We start from the raw sequence: 24,480 nt of genomic DNA on the forward strand, positions 1-24,480 counted from the left end.
CCCTCAAGAATTTCCCTGTATTAGCGCCATCCATCATTTCTTCAATTCTGACCAGTTTCCCAGTCCCTGCTGATGAAAAACATCCCCACAGCATGATGCTGTCACCACCATGCTTCACTGTGGGGCTGACCTTCTCAGGGTGATGAGAGGTATTGGGTTTGCGCCAGACATAGCGTTTTCCTTTATGTCCAAAAAGCTCAATTTTTGTCTCATCTGACCAGAATACCTTCTTCCATATGTTTGGGGAGTCTCCCACATGCCTTTTGGCGAACACCAAACGTGTTTGCTTATTTTCTTCTTTAAGCAATGTGTAACGGCGTTCTTCGTTTGTCGCAAGAAAGTCGGACCAAAATGCAGCGTGTTGGTTACTCATGTTTTTTAATTAAACAAATCACGGAACTATACATGAAATAACTAATAAATACAAAACAACAAAACGGAACGTGAAACCTATTACAGCCTATCCGGTGAACACTACACAGAGACAGGAACAATCACCCACGAAATACAAAGTGAAACCCAGGCTACCTAAATACAGTTCCCAATCAGAGACAACGAGAATCACCTGACTCTGATTGAGAACCGCCTCAGGCAGCCAAACCTATGCAACACCCCTACTCAGCCGCAATCCCAATAACTAAAAAACCCCACTATGAAATACAACAACATAAACCCATGTCACACCCTGGCCTGACCAACTAATTAACAAAAACACAAAATACTAAGACCAAGGCGTGACACAATGGCTTTTTCTCTGGCCACTCTTCCGTAAAGCCCAGCTCTGTGGAGAGCACAGCTTAAAGTGGTCCTATGGACAGATACTCCAATCTCCGCTGTGGAACTTTGCAGCTCCTTCAGGGTTATCTTTGGTCTCTTTGTTGCCTCTCTGATTAATGCCCTCATTACCTGGTCCGTGAGTTTTGGTGGGCGGCCCTCTCTTGGCAGTTTTGTTGTGGTGGCATATTCTTTCATTTTTAATAATGGATTTAATGGTGCTCCGTGGGATGTTCAAAGTTTTAGACATTTTTTTTATAACCCAACCCTGATCTGTCCTTCTCCACAACTTTGTCCCTGACCTGTTTGGAGCGCTCCTTGGTCTTGCTTGGTGGTGGTGGTGCTGCTTGCTTGGTGGTGTTGCAGACTCTGGGGCCTTTCAGAACAGGTGTAAATATACTGAGATCATGTGACAGATCATGTGACACTTAGATTGCACACAGGTGGACTTTATTTAACTAATTATGTGATGTCTGAAGGTAATTGGTTGTACCGGATGTTATTTAGGGGCTTCATAGCAAAGGGGATGAATACATATGTACGTACCACTTTTCTGTTTTTGTAGATTTTTTTTAAACAAGTTATTTTTTAAATTTCAATTCATCAATTTGGACTATTTTGTGTATGTCCATTACATGAAATTCAAATAAAAATATATTTAAATTACAGGTTGTAATGCAATAAAATAGGAGAAACACCAAGGGGTGAATACTTTTGCAAGGCACTGTAAGTGACAAAGTAGTCCTACCAATTATGCGTAGTGATTTTCCTGATTTTAATTTAGTTTATGAATTATTAAGTGATTAAAACTCTTTCTGTTACTAAATTGGTAAAATAATTACTTTAAATAATTGATGGAATTCCTGCAATTAAATTGACTACAATGGGAGATCATAGTAGTCACAAACAACATTTGGGTCACATGCTACTGTCCTCCCTTCCACTGGCAAACTGTTATATTCAGTTCAGCTCTTAACAACCTCTCTCAATTTTTATATATTCTCTCTCTCACTCCATTTAAAGGGATATTGTGAAATTCTGTCAATTAAGTTGTTCTACTTACCCAGAACTAGTGGATACCATTTTTAGAGGTAGTTTAGCAAGCTAATTCTAACTACTGTAGCGTTAGTGCAATGACTGGAAGTCTACAGGTACGCTAGCATATTAATAAAAAGGTTAGCTAGCTGCAAGACTCAGTGACTCTATATGCCAGAAGGAGTGAGTGGGGCCAGGGGTGGAGGAGTGTATGGATATGTAACGGATGTGAAACGGCTAGCTTAGTTATCGGTGTGCGCTAAATAGCGTTTCAATCGGTGACGTCACTTGCTCTGAGACCTTGAAGTAGTAGTTCCCCTTGCTCTGCAAGGGCCGCGGCTTTTGTGCAGCGATGGGTAACGACGCTTCGTGGGTGACTGTTGTTGATGTGTGCAGAAGGTCCCTGGTTTGCGCCCGGGTATGGGCGAGGGGACGGTCTAAAATTATACTGTTACAGATACATGTTTGTTTTTTCCTTTCCCTGTCTTTTTCTATGTCTCTCTCTATCTCTATTCAAGTGAAGGCATTATAACCTGGTATGGCAACTGCTCAGCATTTGATCGTAAGGCGACCCAGAGGGTAGTGCGAACAGCCCAGTACATCACTGGGGCCAAGCTTCCTACCATCCAGGACATATATAATAGGCAGTGTCAGAGGAAAGCCCATAAAATTGTCAGAAACTCCAGTCACCCAAGTTTCTCTGCTACCGCACGGCAAGCGGTACCGGAGCACCAAGTCTAGGACCAAAAGGCTCCCCAACAGCTTCTACCCCCAAGCCATTAGACTGCTGAACAATTCATAAAAATCGCCACCGGACAATTTACATTGACCATCCCCTTGTACACTGTTGCTACTCGCTGTTTGTTTGTTGCCTATGCAGTCACTTCGCCCCCACCTACATATACAGATGACCTCAACTAGCCTGTTCCCCTGCACACTGACTCGGTACCGGTGCCCCCTGTAAACAGCCTCGTTATTGTTATTCTTATTGTGTTACTTTTTATTATTGCTTTTTATTTTAGCCTATTTGGTAAATATTTTCTTCTTCTTGAACTGCACTGTTGGTAAAGGACTTGTAAGTAAGCATTTCACAGTAAAGTCTACACTTGTTGTATTCGGCGCATGTGGCAAATAAAGATTGATTTAATTTAAACGGGACTGCAAGACTCCAGTGCTTTGCCAAATGCCAGCAAAAGATGTGGAGTTTCAGCAGCATCAACTGCAGCCTTGTTTTTTTACCCTAACACGGAACCCAAACCGGCTGCGCGTGTGCACCATATTTTGTCCCCCTACACCAAACGAGATCACGACACGCAGGTTAAAATTCAAAACAAACTCTGAACCAATTACATTAATTTGGAGACAGGTTGAAAAGCATTAAACATTTATGGCAATTTAGCTCGTTAGCTTGTACTTGCTAGCTAATTTGTCCTATTTAGCTAGCTCGCTGTTGCTAGATAATTTGTCCTGGGATATAAACATTGAGTTGTTATTTGACCTGAAATGCACAAGGTCCTCTACTCCGACAATTAATCCACACATAAAACGATCAACCGAATCGTTTCTAGCCATCTCTCCTCCTTCCAGGCCTTTTCATCGTTGAACTTAGAACTTGGTGTTTGGCATCTAAACTTTCATAGTATTACCACAACGACCAGCAAAACATTTCGTCTTTCAATCACCCACGTGAGTATAACCAATGAGGAGATGGCACGTGGGTACCTGCTTCTATAAACCAATGAGGAGATGGGAGAGGCAGGACTTGCAGCGTGATCTGCATCAGAAATAGGAATTACTTCTATTTTAGCCCTTGGCAACGCAGATGCTCGTTGGCGCACGCGACGCGAGAGGTGTGGTCGGTCTATAAGCCTCCTTGACTTTTCTGAGCTCAAGAGACTAAACTGAGGAGATACTCATTTTTATTTATTTATTTAGCCTTTATTTAACCAGGTAGGCCAGTTGAGAACAAGTTCTCATTTACAACTGCGACCTGGCCAAAATAGAGCAAAGCAGTGTAACAAAAACAACAACACAGAGTTACATATGGGATAAACAAACGTACAGTCAATAACACAATAGAAAAGTCTATATACAGTGTGTGCAAATGTAGTAGGATTAGGGAGGTAAGGCAATAAATAGGCCATAGTGGCAAAATAATTACAATTTAGCAATTAAACACTGGAGTGATAGATGTGCAGAGGATGAATGTGCAAGTAGAGATACTGGGGTGCAAAAAGAGCAAAAAATAACAATATGAGGTAGTTGGGTGGGCTATTTACAGATGGGCTGTGTACAGGTGCAATGATCGGTAAGTTGCTCTGACAGCTGATGCTTAAAGTTAGTGAGGGAGATATAAGTCTCCAGCTTCAGTGATTTTTGCAATTTGTTCCAGTCATTGGCAGCAGAGACCTGGAAGAAAAGGCGGCCAATGGAGGAGTTGGCTTTGGGGATGACCAGTGAAATATACCTATAAGGTGGGGCTTTACCTAGCAAAGACTTATAGATGACCTGGAGCCAGTGGGTTTGGCGACTAATATGTAGCGAGGGTCAGCCAACGAGAGCATACAGGTCGCAGTGGTGGGTGGTGTATGGGGCTATGGTGACAAAACGGATGGCACTGTGATAGACTACATACAATTTGCTGAGGAGAGTGTTGGAGGCTATTTCGTAAATGACATCGCCGATGTCAAAGATCGGTAGGATAGTCAGTTTTACAAGGGTATGGTTGGCAGCATGAGTGAAGGATGCTTTGTTGCGAAATAGGAAGCCAATTCTAGATTTCATTTTGGATTGGATATGCTTAATGTCTGGAAGGAGAATTTACAGTCTAACCAGAAACCAAGGCATTTGTAGTTGTCCACATAGTCGAAGTCAGAAATTTAAGCCCTGGATGACTGTAGAATCTAAGAGTAAAAACCAACTGTTATCGTAAAGTTCATAGGTTAAAACAACACTCCTTTAGGGAACTGTAGCTAATAAGTATTTAGGGGAAATAGAAAGTGTTGTAAACTAAGGTACTGTAAAACTTTAATTAATAGCCCAGGTATTTATTTGCTTAAATCACTGAACACAATAGGCACTTATTAGAGACAGGCTTCTATTTGAGCCAGGCCTCTAACTTATTTCCTTAGTGCACACAACCTTTGTTCATTTTCTAGTTCATGTTTAATTTCAGCATTCACTTTCAGCATTTTTATCAATTTATTCATTTCCTGCACTAATGTGTTATCATTTTCACAGTGTCACGTTTGTTTTGTCTTAGTATGCCTATATTCATTAAAATGTAAAAAATTTAAATATTTATATTTATTAATATTTATAAAATTTGACAGGGCTTACTTCTAACGATTTCTAGGGCTCTGTACTACCAAAGTTTTTGACTGTTTTTGTGCATACCAGTAGCAGTTCTCAGCTGTTAGGAGCCAAAAAATAAGCTGATTGCAATCATTTTCCCAGTCATTACTGAATTATTGAATATTTCAAATAAAACATTAAACCTCGTAAACAATTAACCCACTGTTTATTTGAAACAGGTTGGTTTATGTGCTGAAATGTGTGCCGTTGCCCAGCTATTAAAAGGGGCAGGTGGCTATTTGAGACTTGCCATTTAATTTAAGTATGCATATGTGTCTGTGTGTGTGTGTGTGTGGAAGGGGGAAGGGGGGGGTTAACAGTGTTAGTGATGGGATCTGCTGACTTGATTAAAGGTAAAGGAGAAGAATGTTAATTCCAGCTGTGAAATAGATGCAGAGGTAGCTATAGGAACACACACACACACCAAAATAAAACAAGACCACAAAAAAATATAAACACATAGAGAGATACAGAGTTAAAGTATCAATCCAACATCTTTAGACTGAACACCGGGCTGAGACCGGAAGAGGGTGAGAGAGGTGGAACTCCCTGAGGGGCGGCATGGTAGCCTAGTGGTTAGGTTGCAAGTTCAAACCCACGAACTGACAAGGTACAAATCTGTCGTTCTGCCCCTGAACAGGCAGTTAACCCACTGTTCCTAGGCCGTCATTGAAAATAAGAATTTGTTCTTTAACTGACTTGCCTGGTTAAATAAAGAAAAAAGAAAAAAACAACCAGGGAGTTGGGGGTGAGAGAGTTAAGGGCCAACACCCCATTGGCAGGCTTCCTCCTGAGGAAGCGTAAGCCCTTGGCCTTGGGAACAATGCATGCGGTTGTGGGATATCTGGAATGCCAGTCTTTCCCTTACCACCATAGCTATCCTCCAGTGGCACAGTCACTTGCCAAAGCTAACACAGCCAACCAGCAGGCACAGGGGAAGACACAAGCCAACCCAGGCTAGCACAGCTGCACAGTAGAGCTGAGCATAGTTCAATGACATACCACACACTGTGCACTCTCTCACTCTAGGAAACCAGCACTGCAATACAAACGCTATACAAAGAAATAAGCAGTTTCTCTCTCTCACAAACCCCCCCTCTCTCTCTCAGGCAGTGAGATTCTTTCTCACGCACCTCCAACCGTGTCAGCTCAAATCACACCTCACCTAAGCCAACCTGGGCCGCACGACACAGTACAGTTATAGACCCCAATGCACCGTGGATAAAGGGATTATTAAAGGCCACGGGGGCAAAGGTGGAGAGAGAGAACTAGAGAGAGGGGGAAATAGAGAGACAGAGTGAGGATGAGAGAGAGAGAGAAAGAGAGACAGAAAGAGAGAGCGAGAGAGAGAGACAGCTAGGTCAGCAGGTCAGTGCCAGGGTTTCTCTCATTAGTGAGATTAGACCTGAGAGAGACGCCTTTTTCCAGACCAGGAAACCCCTCTACACCTGTCAACACTTCGTCTGCTACCCCCATTGCCCCTCACTATCCTCCTGTCTGCACCCTTTCACCCCTTCCCTCTCAGCCCCACATCTGGCTAGGAGAGGCTCAGGCAACATCTCAGGGCAGACGGCTATGAAAACCGTGTCTGACATAAGACAATGCACCTGTGGATTGATTAAAAGTGTGTTGACAGATTAAAAGAGCAAGACCTTTGGTTGATCTGTCTGTCCGTCCATCCGTCTGTTTCTGCCCACTCAAACGTCCTCAAAAGAAATATTCCCTGACAAAGTACATCTTCACCCCCCCCCAGGCCAAGCTGAAGGGGCCCAGACAAGGCTCTGCCACAGCCCCTGCTTTTGTAAAAGGAGAACAAAGTATGAGTAGAAACTAAAAGCTGGGGCTCAGACCAGGTGTCTAGGAGCCCTTTCAGTATATCTGCCTCCCTGACACCTCAGCCCTTGATCTGCTTTCTGGGTTGGACACAGATACGGGAAACAAAGGAGAGGTTAGGAAGGAATGGACTCAGTTGGAGAGAGGGACTCAGTTGGAGAGAGATACTCCCTTTCAATGGACCCATACCTGACCTACAGTATAGCACACACACCTTCCAGACACATTTACAACATGAGGCACTGGCTAGCCATGTAAATGTGCTTAGCTGATGTCAGTTACTCTCATCTCTGGCTTGGCACAAAGACACCAAAATAACAGCATGACAGAAAACCCTAAAGGGGAACTACATAAACTATACACCTGTGAATACCATGTCTGTGCTTTAACTGCTTTCTATAGAACCATATTATTCTTATCTGGGATCACAGATTCACATAGTTGAGAACCAGTTTGCCAGGAAGACCCAGGAATGATTAAACTATTGTAAAAGCATGTAGAAACCCATACGGCATTTCCCAGGGTGTCACTGTACACTAGTGTTCCAAGGTATACCGAAACTACTGTACTTTTCTAATAAAATAAAAATATGTTCAATACTTCTGTCAAATGTGTTTCTCGACATTGAGAGTCTGCCTATCAGCGGAGTGGAGCAAAGTACCTGCTCTACTTCCTCATTCATTGTTAGAGCTGTCTGGGCTGCATTGTTACCACCCCACTCATGCTGCACAGAAATTAACACAATTTAAAAAAATGTTTTACCTTTATTTAAAAAGGCAAGTCAGTAAGAATAAGTAATAAGAACAAATTCTTATTTTCAATGGCGGCCTAGGAACAGTGGGTTAACTGCCTGTTCAGGGGCAGAATGACAGATTTGTACCTTGTCAGCTCGGGGGTTTGAACTTGCAACCTTCCGGGTTACTAGTCCAATGCTCTAACCACTAGGCTACCCTGCCGCCCCTCAATAATGCAACACCATATGTAGAAATGTTGAAACTTTTCATTACTGTTCGCAAACACTTTTACAATGCAAAACAACGCCGGTATCTTTCAGCTTTAATTGAAGAAAATACATTTCCTTCCTAGTTTACAGATGAATTCACTCCTCTAGTACTTTGTTTGTGATAATATGCAAACATAACGCAAAATATGCTGATTTCAAAGCTGATTGTCACCAAAAACGTTATTAATTGACTTTGTCTCCCTTGCAAACAAAAAGTAATTCACTTCTTCATCTCCCTCGCCTCCCGTCTGGTTTCCACTAAATTCCATGGCCACAATGTCAGATTCCACAGCCATGTGAATGATGTCATAACTTTCTAAGAGACAGCATACACTTTTATAAAAGAAGAGATCGCTTCTTCTATGCAAATGTTATACAATAAAATAATATGTTCTCCTAGCAGTTGCCAATATAATAATTCTTAAATTGGAGGTACTGTTTGTCATCTGTAGCCTCATGAAATCAGTTTAAACAAGCTCAATTATTTTTTTAATTGAACATTTATTTAACTAGGATAGTCAGTTAAGAACAAATTCTTATTTACAATGACAGCCTAGGAACAGTGGGTTAACTGCCTTGTTCAGGTGCAGAACGGCACATTTTTACCTTGTCAGCTCGGAGATTCAATCTTGCAACCTTTCGGTTCCTGACCCAACGTGCTAACCACTAGGCTACCTGCTGCCCCTCAATAACTGAATGCATGCACACTCTCCTATTGAATCATATGAATTCACCTGTATTGTGAATAGACCTAGGCTAAATCTTCATTTACCCAGTTTATCAACAGAGATTTACCATTCAAATAAATGATTACCACTATGTTGTTTTGTAAAAACGAAGTCAAGTTGATTGTATAATTGATTAAATAATGCATATATGGCCTAAAAGTAATATCTCAATTTTTTTACGAGGTTCAGATGATTCACTATATATATCTCCATTTCTTGTTTTTCTCTAAACAAATTAAAAAAGGCCAAGACTGTCACGACTTCCACCGAAGGTGGCTCCTCTCCTGTTCGGGAGGCGCTCGGTGGTCGTCGTCACTGGTCTACGAGCCGCCACCGATTCTTTTTTCTTTTCTGTTAGTTTTGTCCTGATTGTTTTCACCTGTTACTTATTTGTTGTTAATTATGGCCTATTTAAACTTCTAGGGCCCGCCTGCTTTTGTGCGGGCTTATTCTCACTGTCAGTGGTGAAATTGTTTTGCTTACGTATTTTGATGTCTGTTATTTTCCCTGGTTTTGGGGACATACCTGTTCACTGGTCATTTTGCCTGTTTGTTGGCTAGACCCAGCTTAATAAACGTATGCATTGGAAGCATTGCTCTCTGCGCCTGACTCCACACCCACCCCTCCCAGCTATCCGTGACAGAAGCCCGTACCGAAAGCAATGGAGTCAGCAGGAGCAGCTGCACCCCCTCTCCTATCCATGGAAGAGCGTGTCCTCCATCACACAGCCATCCTACACCGGATCGGGACGGCGATGGATCAGATGGAGAGAATGGACAGATGGGAGAGGAGCGGCCTCCCTACTTCGTCTCCAGCTCCTCTTCAGCCTGCGCTACCAACTTCTCCGGTGGCGTCCGGACCCAGCGCTCTTCGGCTCGCGCCCCCGGGGGAGTACGATGGAACAGCTGCCGGGTGCAAGGGGTTCTTGCTCCAGCTAGAGCTTTACCTGGCTACCGTTCCCCCCGACTCCCTCTGGAGAGGAGAGTGTGAGCGTCCTCATCTCCTGCTGTGTTCGACCACCCACCAGAGAGTCGAGTGGCGGGTGAATGGCTGTTCCACCTTAGGCAGGAGACGAGGAGCGCGCAGGACTTTGCGCTGGAGTTTCATAACCTTGCCGCTGGAGCGGGTGGAACGACATGGCCCTGATTGACCACTACTGGTGTAGCCTCCGGGAGGACGTCCACAGGAGCTAGCTTGTCGGGAAGCCACCCTCACACTAGACAAACTAATTGACATGTAAATACAGCTGGACAACCTGCTTAGTGTTTGCGGGCGTCCAGAGCGGGTCCTGTTTGTTCTTCCCCCCAGCACTCCCGCTCCAACACCCATGGAGTTAGGGGGTGCTGCATCTAGGGTAACCGGAGGAGGAATCTCCTCCTGCACCAATTGTGGTTGGAGAGGGCACACTGCCGATCGGTGCTTGAGGAGCTCGTCTGGGAGTCGAGAGGGCAGGCAAAGACTCGGACTCCTCAGGTGAGTCAGCACCAGACTCACCCAGAGCTCCCTGTTGGTCATATGTTTGTACTAATCTCTTTTCCTGAGTTTTCCCCCTCTTCCCAGCATAGGGCGCTAGTCGATTCATGTGCAGCTGGGAGTTTTATGGACCAAGTGTTCGCTCATAGGTTAGGGATTCCGTTGGTGTTCGCACATAGGTTAGGGATTCCGTTGGTGCAGTTAGGCCAACCCTTCCCCGTGCACTCTCTAGATAGTCAACCGTTAGGGTCAGGGCTGGTCAGGGAGGCCACGGTTCCACTGGACATGGTAACGCAGGGGGGTCCATAAGGAGCGGATTATTCTCTTCCTCATTGATTCTCCTGCGTTTCCAGTGGTGCTGGGGTTCCCTGGGTGGCAGGAACGGCCAGGAGAAATGGGCGAGGTACGTCCCATGGGCGGAGGTGGCCCAGAACTCACTCCGCCACTCCTCCACGAACCTGTCGCCTTTCCAGTGCGTGTTGGGCTACCAGCCGGTCCTGGCACCATGGCATCAGAGCCAGACCGAGGCTCCTGCGGTGGAGGAGTGGGTGCAGCGGTCAAAGGAGACCTGGAGAACCGTCCAGGAATCACTAAAACGGACTGGTGGGCGGCAGAAGGTGAGCACTGACCATCACCGCAGAGAGGCCCCCGTGTTCGCACCGGTGGACCGGGTCTGGCTCTCGACCCGAAACCTGCCCCCCCGCCTGCCCTGCCGGGAGCTGTGGCCGCGGTGTGTGGGGTCATTTAAAGTCCTGAGGAGGATAAACGAGGTGTGTTATAGATTACAGCTCCCTCCTTACTATCGCATTAACCCCTCGTTTCATGTGTCTCTCCTCAGGCCGGTGGTAGCTGGTCCCCTGCAGGAAGGTGAGGTGCCGGAGGTCCCTTCGCCCCCTCTGGACATCGAGGAACCCCCGGCATACACGGTACATTCCATCCTGGACTCTAGACGCCGGGTGAGGGGCCTGGAGTACCTCATGGATTGGGAGGGGTACGGTCCGGAGGAGAGGTGCTGGGTACCGGTGGACATCTTGGATCCACCACTGCTGAGTGATTTCCACCGCCTCCATCTGGATCGCCCTGCGCCTCGCCCTCCGGGTCGTCCTCGAGGCTGGTGTCCGCGCACTGCAGGAGCCGCGCGTCAGGGGGGAGGGTACTGTCGTGACTTCCACCAAAGGTTGAGGTAGGGGGTTAGGTGATTGAGGTAGGGGGTTAGGTGATTGAGGTAGGGGTTTTTGTGATTGAGGTAGGGGGTGAGGTGATTGAGGTAGGGGGTGAGATGATTGAGGTAGGGGGTGAGGTGATTGAGGTAGGGGGTTAGGTGATTGAGGTAGGGTGTTAGGTGATTGAGGTAGGGGGTTAGGTGATTGAGGTAGGGGGTTAGGTGATTGAGGTAGGGGGTTAGGTGATTGAGGTAGGGGGTTAGGTGATTGAGGTAGGGAGTGAGGTGATTGAGGTAGGGGGTTAGGTGATTGAGGTAGGGGGTTAGGTGATTGAGGTAGGGAGTGAGGTGATTGAGATAGGGGGTTAGGTGATTGAGGTAGGGGGTTAGGGAGTTCTGGTGGCTGTGTGGTTTATTGTATTGTAGCAATGGAGCAGGACCGGAAGCAACAGGATGAGAAATTGGGAGAGAGAGAGTTCACTGATGCCATAAAGACTAGCGTGGGCTCTGAGTCATAAATCACACTGAATCGTAGTTAAGAACTATCTCACTCTGGGATAGAGCAACAGCCAACACTACACTATCACAGACACCACAGAAGGTCATTTATTACAATGATATGCAGATTTATCTAGATAGTCCATATAACAACATTTTTAAACATACGCATGGTACTAATGGTATAATCCAGGAGTGAAGGCCAAAACCCAACTGGCAAAGGATGCTACTGGGGCTGCCTGGAAGTAACGGGGCAGAAATATTGTCCTACTGAATGGAAAAGGGGGATCTGAGGGCAAAACTGATCCAACCAAAACTTTCAGTCACAGTGTATCATGGTCCAGTTTTGTGTGAGAGTGTTAGTGGGTGAACCAGTAGGTGTGCTATCTGTCAAAATTTTGACCTAGTGGCATGCTGTTGAGTTGTGGACGCAGGAGAGAACAATCATCCTAAAATCTAATTCGAAATTAGGTGTTTCTTTGTCTTACAGTAACATTATACTTTGCTATTATATTCGGTTCTGTTATGCACAATGCTATCATTATGTGATTTTGCAGACATTGATTCAACTTTGATGTAACTATTAAACAAGCACCATTCACCAGAGTAGCCTGTTCTCTACGAGTAGCACATGCTTCAGGACCTTTAGCAGTAGGGAAGAAAGGTGCAGAAAAGTCAGCTCTGCAGCCACTCTGTAAAATAACAATGGAGACCCACACTACTTACTGTTGCCGTCATCTTGTCACTCTCAACCATGATGGCTGAAGAATACTTGTTGGATGGCATTACTGTTGCAGTTAACTTCGTCAATTATTGTTATTTTGATTATCTTCTAACCTGGAGGCAAAACAAACAAGACAATGCAGTAGTTAGGTGAGTGCACAAAACAGTACATTTAAATGTGCAATATTCATGCATAAAATCACACTGAATCACTAGCTGTGATTCCTTGAACATTGTTTCTGAGTAACATCTGTTTCTCAAACTAGACACTCTAATGTACTTGTCCTCTTGCTCTGTTGTGCACCAGGACCTCCCACTCCTCTTTCTATTCTGGTTTGTCACGCCCTGACCTTAGTTATCTTTGTTTTCTTTATTATTTTGGTTAGGTCAGGGTGTGAAGAGGGTGGTATGTGTGTTTTTGTCTTGTCTAGTGTTTTTTTTGCATTTCATGGGGTTTTGGTATGTCTAGGTATATGTAGGTCTATGGTGGCCTGAATTGGTTCCTAATCAGAGACAACTGTTTATCGTTGTCTCTGATTGGGGATCCTATTTAGGTTGCCATTTTCCATTTTGTGGGTTATTGTCTTAGTGAAGTTGCATGTCAGCACTAGTTGTTTATAGCATCGCGGTCATTTTGGTTAGTTTGTTTAGTGTTCTTTGTTTAATAAAGAAGAATGTATTCATATCACGCTGCGCCTTGGTCTCCTCGTTATGGCGAACGTGTCAGAATAACCCACCAAACCAGGACCAAGCAGCGTAAAAAGGAGGAACATCGCTTAATGGGGAAATGGACCTGGGAGGAGATTTTAGATGGAGCGGGACCCTGGACGCAGCCGGGGGAGTATCGCCGTCCTAAGGAGGAGATAGAGGCAGCGAAAGCGGAACGGCGATACTACGAGGAGAATAGAGGAACGGCAACGATATGAAGGTACACGACTAGCACGGAAGCCCGAGAGGCAGCCCCAATAAAACATTTTTTGGGGGGGAACACGAGGAGATTGCATGAGTCAGGTCGGACACCTGAGCCAACTCCTTGAGCGTGTAACTGGTCAGGCACCGTGTTATGCAGAGATGCGCATGGTGTCTCCAGTGCGCTATTCTAGCCCGGTGCGCTCTATTCCAGCTCCTCGCAATGGACATCCAGCAAGGACATATTGAGCCAGCTCTATGTTCTGGATCTCCAATGCGTCTCCATGGTCCAGTGTATCATGTCCCTTCTCCCCGCACTCGCCCTGAGGTGCGTGTCCCCAACCTGGTACCACCAGTTCCGGCACCACGCACCAGGCCTACAGTGCGCCTCAGCAGTCCAGAGCGTCCGGCGACAGTACCCAGTCCAGAGCGTCCGGCGACAGTTCACAGACCAGAACCTCAAACGACGGGGCCACAGTCCAGAACCTCAAACGACGGTCCCCAGTCCGGGGTCTCCAGTGACGGTCCCCAGTCCAGAACATCCGGCGATGATCCACGCAGCAAGGGTCCCCAGCCCAGGGCCTACAGCGAGGATCCGCAGTCCAGAGCCTCCGACGATGATCCACGGGTCAGTGCTACAAGAGCAGACTCAGGGTAAAGAAGGGGGGCGGCGTCCAGAACCAGAGCCGCCACCGAGGTTAGATGCCCGCCCAGACCCTCCCATGCAGGTTTAGGTTTGCGGCCGGGAGTCCTCACCTTTGGGGGGGGGGGTACTGTCACGCCCTGACCGTAGTTATCTTTGTTTTCTTTATTATTTTGGTTAGGTCAGGGTGTGAAGAGGGTGGTATGTGTGTTTTTGTCTTGTCTAGGGTTTTTGTATTTTATGGGGTTTTGGTATGTCTAGGTATATGTAAGTCTATGGTGGCCTGAATTGGTTCCCAATCAGACCCAGCTGTTTACCGTTGTCCCTGATTGGGGATCCTATTTAGGTTGCCATTTTGGTTTTGTGGGTTATTGTCTATGTGTAGTTGCATGTCAGCACTAGTTGTTTATAGCGTCTTGTTAGTTTGTTTAGTGTTCTTCGTTTTATAAAGAAGAATGTATTCATATCACGCTGCGCCTTGGTCTCCTCGTTATGACGAACGTGACATGGTTAGAGACAGTTTGTGCTGTTCTGTGAAGGGAGTAGTACACAGCATTGTATGAGATCTTCAGTTTCTTGGCAATTTCTCGCATGGAATAGCCTTCATCTCTCAGAACAAGAATAGACGGAAGAGTCTTTGTTTCTGGCCAATTGAGCCTGTAATTAATTCCCGCTCAGCCCAGTCAAAACTGTTCGCTGCTCTGGCCCCCCAATGGTGGAACAAACTCCCTCACGACGCCAGGACAGCGGAGTCAATCACCACCTTCCGGAGACACCTGAAACCCCACCTCTTTAAGGAATACCTAGGATAGGATAAAGTAATCCTTCTCACCCCCCCCCCCCTTAAATGATTTAGATGCACTATTATAAAGTGGCTGTTCCACTGGATGTCATAAGGTGAATTCACCAATTTGTAGTCGCTCTGGATAAGAGCGTCTGCCAAATGACTTAAATGTAAAATGCAAATGTAATTGAACCCACAAATGCTGATGCTTCAGATACTCAACTAGTCTAAAGAAAGACAGTTTTATTGCATTTTTAATTAGGACAACAGTTTTCAGCTGTGCTAACATAATTGCAAAAGGTTTTCTAATGATCAATTAGCCTTTTAAAATTATAAACTTGGATTAGCTAACACAACAAGCCATTGGAACACAGGACTGATGGTTGCTGATAATGGGTCTCTGTACGCCTATGTAGATATTCCATTAAAGAAATCTGCCGTTTCCAGCTACAATAGTTATTTACAACATTAACAATGTCTACACTGTATTTCTGATCAATTTGATGTTATTTTAATGGACAAATTTTTTTTGCTTTTCTTTCAAAAACAAGGACATTTCTAAGTGACCCCAAACTTTTGAACGGAAGTGTATCAGCATGCCAGTTATGGTTTTCTTTATGTACATTGAACAGTTTAATTTAATTTATAATAACATCGAAGCATCTTAAAATCATTGGCATGTGGTTAATCAAAATTCTATCTAAATGAGAATGATAAACCTAAAATGTAACTTCTATTGCCATTGTCAACTATGTAAAAATAGCCTATATGGCCAACAAATAAAAATATTGCAGCATGCAGGTAAAGATATCCTGATAAAAATCAATATCCTATAAATCACATTGGCCTGTCTGCAACCAACTTGAAACATTGGATAAACTATTAACTTGGGTCCAGCCCATAGATCACTAGCAAACTTCTAACATTGTATAAAATATTCTGGGCCCTCAGAGTTTCCTGCCCAGTGAGCTTGGGACAGACACAGCTGTAGGCTATTACAAGGGATTCGAAGTAATCAAGTAGACCTATTTTATGAAGTTTCCACTGGATCAGAGCATTACATTTTTCCCTTTCACACTGATAGGTTATCAAAAAGAAGAGAGCTGGAAAGATGTTTGAAATACATTGAGGAACTATTGTCATTCTCATGGATGTAAAAACAGACTTTGTTTGCTTGCTGTTTGAGGTGAAGAAAAAAAACATTACTTTGAGAAGCTCAACGGTGGTTGTGATTTAAGCCAATCAGAAATACAAATAATAGTACGCAGCCTACAGGCCTACTTCTATGCATAATTAGGTGCGAGTCCTTGCTTAACATAGACAGGATAGCTCCAAACAAAAGACAATGTGTAACGGCTTTCTTGGTGTGAAGGAGAGTCGGACCAAAATGCAGCGTGGCTATTTAGATTCATGTTTAATAAAAACAACTAAACACACCACGGAAACAGCCTATACTGGTGGTTAAAATAACACAGAGACCGAAACAAGGACAATCACCCACAACACACTCAAAGAATATGGCTGCCTAAATATGGTTCCCAATCAGAGACAACGATAAACACCTGCCTCTGATTGAGAACCACTTCAGACAGCCATAGACTAAGCTAGAAAACCCCACTAAGCCACAATCCCAATACCTATGAAAAACCCCAAGACAAAACACACCACATACCAAAACCCATGTCACACCCTGGCCTGACCAAATAAATAAAGAAAACACAAAATACTAAGACCAGGGCGTGACACAATGACTAAATTGACAAAACTTGTAAATGGAATGAAATAAACCAAAACTTTCTCACGAATGTAGCATAGGTTGTGCACTCTGCAAAAACCTTGTCCACTCCGACAACGATAAAAGCCTGCAATAATAATATCGAATGCATTAACAGAAATGATCATAACCAAACAAACAGATTAGAAAGTATAGTAGTTAATGGCAAATGTACTACTGGTGATATACACTACATGACCAAAGGTATGTGGACACGTGCTCGTCAAACAGCTCATTCCAAAATCATGAGAATTCATATGGAGTTGGTTCCCCCTTTGTTGCTATAACAGTCTCCACTCTTCTGGGAAGGCATTCCACAGTTGTAACATTGCTGCGTGGAGCATTAGTGAGGTCGGGCACTGATATTTGGCGATTTGGCTTGGCTCGCAGTCTGCGTTCCATTTCATCCCAAAGGTGTTCGATGGGGTTGAGGTCAGGGCTCTGTGCAGGCCAGTCAAGTTGTTCCACACCAATCTCCACAAACCATTTCTGCATGGACTTCAATTTGTGCACGGGGGCATTGTCATGCTGAAACAGGAAAGGGCCTTCCCTGAACTGTTGCCACAAAGTTGGAAGCACAGAATTGTCTAGAATGTCAATATATGCTGTGGCGTTAATTTTTCCCTTTACTGAAACAAAGGGGCCCAGCCCGAAACATGAAAAACAGCCCCAGATCATTATCCCTCCTCCACCAAACTTTACAGTTGACACTATGCATTGGGGCAGGTACTGCTCTCCTGGCATATGCCAAACCCAGATTTGTCCATCGGACTGCTAGATGGTGAATCGTGATTCATCACTCCAGAGAATGCGTTTCCACTGCTCCAGACTCCAGTAAAGGATAGCTTTAATCCAGCCAACACTTGGCATGACACATGGAAATCTTAGGCTTGTGTGCAGCTGCTCAGCCATGGAAACCCATTTCCCAACGAACAGCTTTTGTGCTGACATTGTTTCCAGAGGAAGTTTGGAACTCAGCAGTGTGTGTTGCACCGGAGAACAGACCATTTTTAAGCGTTTCAGCACTAAGCAGTTCCATTCTGTGAGCTTGTGTGGTCTACCACCTCACGGCTGAGTCGTTGTTGCACTTACAGTTTATTTTATATTTATTTCATCTTTACTCAACTAGGCAAGTCAGTTAAGAAAAAAAATATTATTTACCCCGGCCAAACCCTAACCCGGATGACGCTGGGTTAATCGAACCTGGGTCTGTAGTGACGCCTCTAGCACTGAGATGCAGTGCCCTAGACTGCTGTGCCACTCGGGAGCCAGTTGACTGGGGAAGCTCTAACAGGGCAGAAAAATGACGAATTTACTTATTGGAAAGGTGGCGTTCTATGACGTCACCATGTTGAAAGTCACTGAGCTCGTCAGTAAGGCAATTCTACTGACAATGTTTGTCTATGGAGATTGCATGGTTGTGCGCTCAATTTTATACACCTGACAGCAACGGGTGTGGCTGAAATAGCCGAATCCACTAATTTCAAGGGGTGTCCAAATACATTTGGCCATGTAGTGTATGTAATGGGGAATTGATAGACACTAACAATCAAACACAAACAAATCACACAATGAAGATATGCAACAATAAATGTGCACAGATTGGCGGGAAAGATAGAATTAAGGAGAGAGACGGCATTGCGCATCCCCACGGCATCTGCAATCGATTGGTCTCGTCCTCCGCAATGGATTAGTTCACTGAGATGCGAAAAAGACAGGTATCTCGTGTGCCATAAACAAACAAACAGCAAATAGCCTATGTATATACAGTTGAAGTCAGAAGTTTGCATACACTTAGTTTGGAGTCATTAAAACTTGTTTTTCAACACTCCAACAAATGTCTTGTTAACAAACTATAGTTTTGGCATGTCGGTTAGGATATCTACTTTGTGCATGGCACAAGTAATTTTTCCAACAATTGTTTACAGACAAGATTATTTCACTGTATCACAATTCCAGTGGATAAGAAGTTTACATACACTAAGTTGACTGTGCCTTTAAACAGCTTGGAAAATTCCAGAAAATGATGTCATGGTTTTAGAAGCTTCTGATAGGCTAATTGACATCATTTGTTCTGTCTCGTAGAGATTAACGTACTTTGGTGAGAAAAGTGCAAATCAATCCCAGAACAACAGCAAAGGACCTTGTTAAGATGCTGGAGGAAACAGGTACAAAAGTATCTATATCCACAGTAAAACGAGTCCTATATCGACATAACCTGAAAGGCAGCTCTGCAAGGAAGATGCCACTGCTCCAAAACCACCATAAAAAAGCCAGACTATGGTTTGCAACTGCACATGGGGACAAAAAATGTACTTTTTGGAAAAATGTCCTCTGGTCTGATGAAACAAAAAGAGAACTGTTTGGCCATAATGACCATCATTATGTTTGGAGGAAAAAGGGTGAGGCTTGCAGGCCGAAGAATGCCTTCCCAACCGTGAAGCACGGGGGTGGCAGCATCATGTTGTGGGGGTGCTTTGCTGTAGGAGGAACTGGTGCACTTCACAAAATAGATGGCTTCATGAGGCAGGAAAATTATGTGGATATATTGAAGCAACATCTCAAGACATCAGTCAGGAAGTTAAAGCTTGGTAGTAAATGGGTCTTCCAAAATGACAATGACCCCAAGCATACTTCCAAAATTTGGGCAGAATGGCTTAAGGACAACAAAGTCAAGGTATTGGAGTGGCCTTCACAAAGCACTGACCTCAATCACATAGAACATTTGTGGGCAGAACTGAAAAAGCGTGTGCGAGCAAGGAGGCCTACAAACCTGATACAGAAGATAGCCCTATTTGGTAAAATACCAAGTCCATATTATTGCAAGAACAGCTCAAATAAGCAAAGAGAAATGACAGTCCATCATTACTTTAAGAAATGAAGGTCAGTCAATACAGATAATTTCAAGAACTTTGAAAGTTTCTTCAAGTACATTCGCAAAAACCATCAAGCGCTATGATGAAACTGGCTCTTTTGAGGACAGCCACTAGAAAGGAAGACCCAGAGTTACCTCTGCTGCAGAGGATACGTTCATTAGAGTTACCAGCCTCAGAAATTGCAGCCCAAATAAATGCTTCACAGAGTTCAAGTAACATACACATCTCAACATCAACTGTTCAGAGAATACTGTGTGAATCAGGCCTTCATGGTCAAATTGCTGCAAAGAAACCACTACTAAAGGACACCAATAAGAAGAAGAGACTTGCTTGGGCCAAGAAACACGAGCCTTGGACTTTAGACCAGTGGATAATCCAAATTGGAGTGCAAATTAAAGATTGTTTTTGTTCCAAGCGCCTTGTCTTTGTGTGACGCAATGTCGGTGAACGGCTGATCTGTGTATTTCCCACCGTAAAGCATGGAGGAGGAGGTGTTCTGGTGTGAGGGTACTTTGCTGGTGACACTGTCTGTGATTTATTCAGAATTCAAGGCACACATAACCAGCATGGTTACCACAGCATTCTGCAGCGATACGCCATCCCATCTGGTTCGTGCTTAGTGGGACTATCATTTGTTTTTCAACAGGACAATGACCCAACACACCTCCAGGCTGTGTAAGGGCTATTTGACCAAGAAGGAGATTGATGGAATGCTGCATCAGATGACCTGGCCTCCAATATCCCAACCTCAACCAAATTGAGATGATTTTGGATGTGTGAGGCCGCAGAGTGAAGGAAAAGCAGCCAACAAGTGCTCAGTATGTGGGAACTCCTTCAAGACTGTTGGAAAAGCTTTCCAGCTGAAGCTGGTTGAGTGAATGCCAAGAGTGTATAAAGCTGTCATCAAGGCAATGGGTGGCTATTTGAAGAATCTCAAATATAAAATATATTTAGATTTGTTTAACACTTTTTTGGTTACTACATGATTCCATATGTGTTATTTCATAGTTTTGATGTCTTCACTATTATTCTACAATGTAGAAAATAGTAAAAATAAAGGTGTTCTAAAACTATTTACCGGTAGTGTATAAGCCAACAATGTTACATTTCTGTATAGGTTAGTACTCAAACGCCCACCACAAAAGTTATTCCTCATGTTTAATTTCAGTCATTTAGCATACACTCTTATCCAGAGAGACTTACAGAAGCAATTAGAGTTAAGTGCCTCACTCAATTTTACATTGACAGATTTTTCACTTAGTTGGCTCAGGGATTTGACCCAGTGACCTTTCAATTACTGGCCCAATGCTTTTAACCGTTGGGCTACCAGCCTCAAACTTGTTGTCTTATTCAACAGGCTTGACACTAAAATCGGAGGACCTGAGACACGGGTACCTACAGGTACAAAAATGACAAATTAAAAGACATGGAAGAGATGGGAACAAAATCACCACTCGAGTAGCCTCTGAGAGATAATTCACACGTAACCCTCAAGTTATCGAAATCATTTGGATTGGGTCTGAACTTGTGTCATAGAGGTACTGTAGTAGCAACAGCTCAATAGACCGGTTGGTTGGTTGTTTAGCAACAAAACTGACGCGTGTGCAACTGTGGGCCAAAACAGATGAGGTTGCAAACTACATTAAAATGTAAACTATATTACATAGAGCGGCAGGTAACATAGTGATTAAGAGCATTGGGCCAGTAACCGAAAGGTTGCTGGTTTGAATCCCTGAGCCGCCTAGGTGAAAATCTGTCGACAGTGCATAACCTTAATTACTCCTGTAAGTCACTCTGGATAAGAACGTCTGCTGAATGACTTAAATGTAAATGTTGTCTCGAAATGTTCATTAAAAACAATTGCACAATGACCACTTCTTGTCATTCAAATACATTGTTAAAGTTGTTGGTTAGCTAGTTACACAAAATCAGTCAAAACAAGATTGGTATCAAGAACAAGATAAAACTAGCGGAAACGAGCCACCTATAATTCTCCACATGGCAGCTTCGTGTCATTGTTGCAAGCTATCTGACCATTCAGAATAATAACAATGCACGTGCATAATTTTTGTGACCTTGTCAGCCGACCCTTCTTTAAAAAATAATACTAACAAAACAACCAGACATGCCCATACACTGCCCTGGGGTAAACTTGCACTCACTCATGCTGGCGGGATTTGTATGGCAGGAGAGGGATTTGACCCCGGTGTAGGGAAATGATAAGGCTTTTTGGTGCCTAGTGACCAGGCGAAGGGTTAAAATGTCACTGCTGTTGTGTTTGAGAGATCATTTCAGAGAGATAACTTCAGCCACAGACTGAATGTTATTATCAACGGGAGGGGTGCAACAGTCAGCCCTGCAGCACCACACCCCACAAAGCAGAGGAGAAAGATCACATTCAGCTTGTTATGCAATACATACTGTACATCGCTCAGTTGCATTAAACATTTAGGCCTACCATTCAGGTAGGGCCGGGTGCTATATTGAATTGATTCAGTTAATTCAAATGTATGCTTTTGCGCAATATTCCAAATGCCTGTATCACAAGAAAGACGCTTTACATTTTTTATGAGCATTTTTGTCTGCTTGTTCTCATGTTGTATTTTTGGTCTCGTATACTTCACTCCTTTTGTGCTGTGTGCACCAGAGATCTGTATATAATAACTAGATGCTCATGTCTCCGTCCTAACAACGGAGACAAAAGATGCTCATGTCTCGGTCCTTCCCGCCAGGCAACAAGCTTAGGTCCAAATTAAGCCCATAGGAACGCCAGTCTCAACGTCAACAGTGAAGAGGCTTCCCTTCTAGGCAGAGTTGCAAAGTTGTCACCTGTTTCTCAAACTAAACACTCTTATGTACTTGTCCTCTTGCTCAGCTGTGCACCGTTTTCAGCTGTAGTAACATAATTGCAAAAGGGATTTCTAACGATCAATTAGCCTTTTAAAATTATAAACTAGGATTAGCTAACACAATGTGCCATTGGAACACAGGAGTCATGGTTGTAGATATTCCATTAAAATCTGCCATTTCCACCTATAATAGGTTTACAATATTTTTTATTTGACCTTTATTTAACTAGGCAAGTCAGTTAAGAACAAATTCTTATTTTCAATGACGGCCTAGGAACAGTGGGTTAACTGCCTGTTCAGGGGCAGAACGACAGATTTGTACCTTGTCAGCTCGGGGACTTGAACTTGCAACCTTCCGGGTTACTAGTCCAACGCTCTAACCACTAGGCTTCCCTGCCGCCCCACAATAAAATGTCTATACTGTATTTCCGATCAATTTGATGTTATTTTTATGGACAAAAAAAAACATTTCTTACAGATTTCTTAAATTAATATCACTTGGATCTGATTTCCTGGTGTTTTTACAGTCTTTTATGTACAACAATAAAAATGTCAAATAAAAAAATATATATATTATTTTTTTGCTCAGAAAACTTGTGGGGACAAATAAAACTTGCTTGCAGCCAGTTGGAGAACCGTGGCATAGCCTATATTATAGCGTTTCCCAAACTCGCTCCTCGGGTGCACGTTTTGTTTTCTGCCGTAACACTACACAAATTATTAAAACGATCAAAGCTTGATGATTAGTTTTTTATTTGAAAGCTGTGTAGTGCTAAAGCAAAAACCAAAACGTGCACTCCTTGGGGTCACGAGGACCGAAATCCTGAATTAGCAATTGCGGTGTGGTGCGGATGAACAAACACCTGACACGCGCACGACTAACGCGGGCACTCTCCGAGAATAAAGACCCAACTTCAAAAACTAGAAATTTGATTTTTTTTAAATCCACGCAGATGCACAACAGTCCACGAAATTGTGTCATACTTAAGCGACTAGCCTGTGGTTATAGGCCTATTGTATTATTTTTCAGCATTCGAATTGAAATTCCACTACAGAGAATGATTATCAAGGCATACAGAAGACAATTATTTCAAATAAGCCATACAAAAATACTAAACTATCTGTCTCTAACCGCATGGAGTAGGAAACATGCACTTGTTTGTGTGAAAAACAACGCAGTCGCGCAATCGAATTTATAGTGATTTTGAGGAAATTGTGCCAATACCACAAGAGAAATCTAACCCTTCATTAGTGAAGTTGAAGTTCAACAAACGTTGAAATAAATGTCCAAGACACGCTAAAAATAAATAAATCACCACCTGATTGGAAACCACAAACTACCCACGCATAAAAATCCATTAGGTTCCAATCGCAACATCTGTAGCCTACTGTAGGCTACAATACTGAGTGCGCGTGACGCAATCAACTCTGAATTGAAACTATGCAATAACATATGCAATAACATTCCCATACAAAAAAAAAATCATATTATTTTATTATAGGATACATATCCTTATATTTACCATGTTTGAGGATATGTAGGGTATTTTCCCTTCCTTGTCTCCAATTTACATAATCATCGACGCAACATTGTTTCATAAATTGAATCGAAATGTAATGTTACCCTACGTCTTTCCGCAAAAAAAAATTAATTAAATTGACTCTATCGAGCAAATTACTGTAACAGTAAGAAAGTTATCAAACCTCATGCATGAATTCTTCCAGTTTCTGACAGCATGCTGTTAACTGATCTCCTAAATAATGTTCTGCAGACTAGCATGCATAAACACATCATAAATGGCAACTGCACAAAAATGTACCTGTTGCAGGGGTAGTCGTTCGGTGAGCGGGGAGAGTTGAGATTGATTGATCCTCTCTCACTGCTTGCCAAGGTGCCTCGAAGTGTCACACTACTTACCTCAACATATGCATGCCTTTATACCCCGTGGAGCAAATATCTAAGTGGAGTTCTCTTCTTTTCAAACTTGTCTGTTGTAATCTTTTTTTCTTCGTTTTTTTTTCCACAATGTGCCACAATGTTCAGGCGTAACTTTTCCCGGGT

The 24,480-nt window shown here is 43.5% G+C and overlaps 1 protein-coding gene across 6 annotated transcripts in view; it reads right to left on the minus strand.

Annotated features, from left to right (window-relative positions):
• The window catches only part of LOC135528085 (DNA (cytosine-5)-methyltransferase 3B-like), a 77,022-nt gene extending 52,542 nt beyond the window's left edge, over nucleotides 1-24,480 (minus strand). For 2 of the 6 annotated variants that reach the window (XM_064956881.1, XM_064956875.1), the window contains exons 1-2: nucleotides 24,239-24,480; nucleotides 12,587-12,697 (exon numbers count right to left, since the gene is read on the minus strand). In XM_064956881.1, the coding sequence (XP_064812953.1) occupies nucleotides 12,587-12,646 (60 nt within the window). In that variant the 5' untranslated portion in view covers nucleotides 12,647-12,697; nucleotides 24,239-24,480. The other 4 variants (XM_064956879.1, XM_064956877.1, XM_064956876.1 and 1 more) reach the window with 4 other exon arrangements.

Source organism: Oncorhynchus masou, chromosome 33 (genome assembly GCF_036934945.1).
Source record: "Oncorhynchus masou masou isolate Uvic2021 chromosome 33, UVic_Omas_1.1, whole genome shotgun sequence".
Taxonomy (NCBI): domain Eukaryota; kingdom Metazoa; phylum Chordata; class Actinopteri; order Salmoniformes; family Salmonidae; genus Oncorhynchus; species Oncorhynchus masou.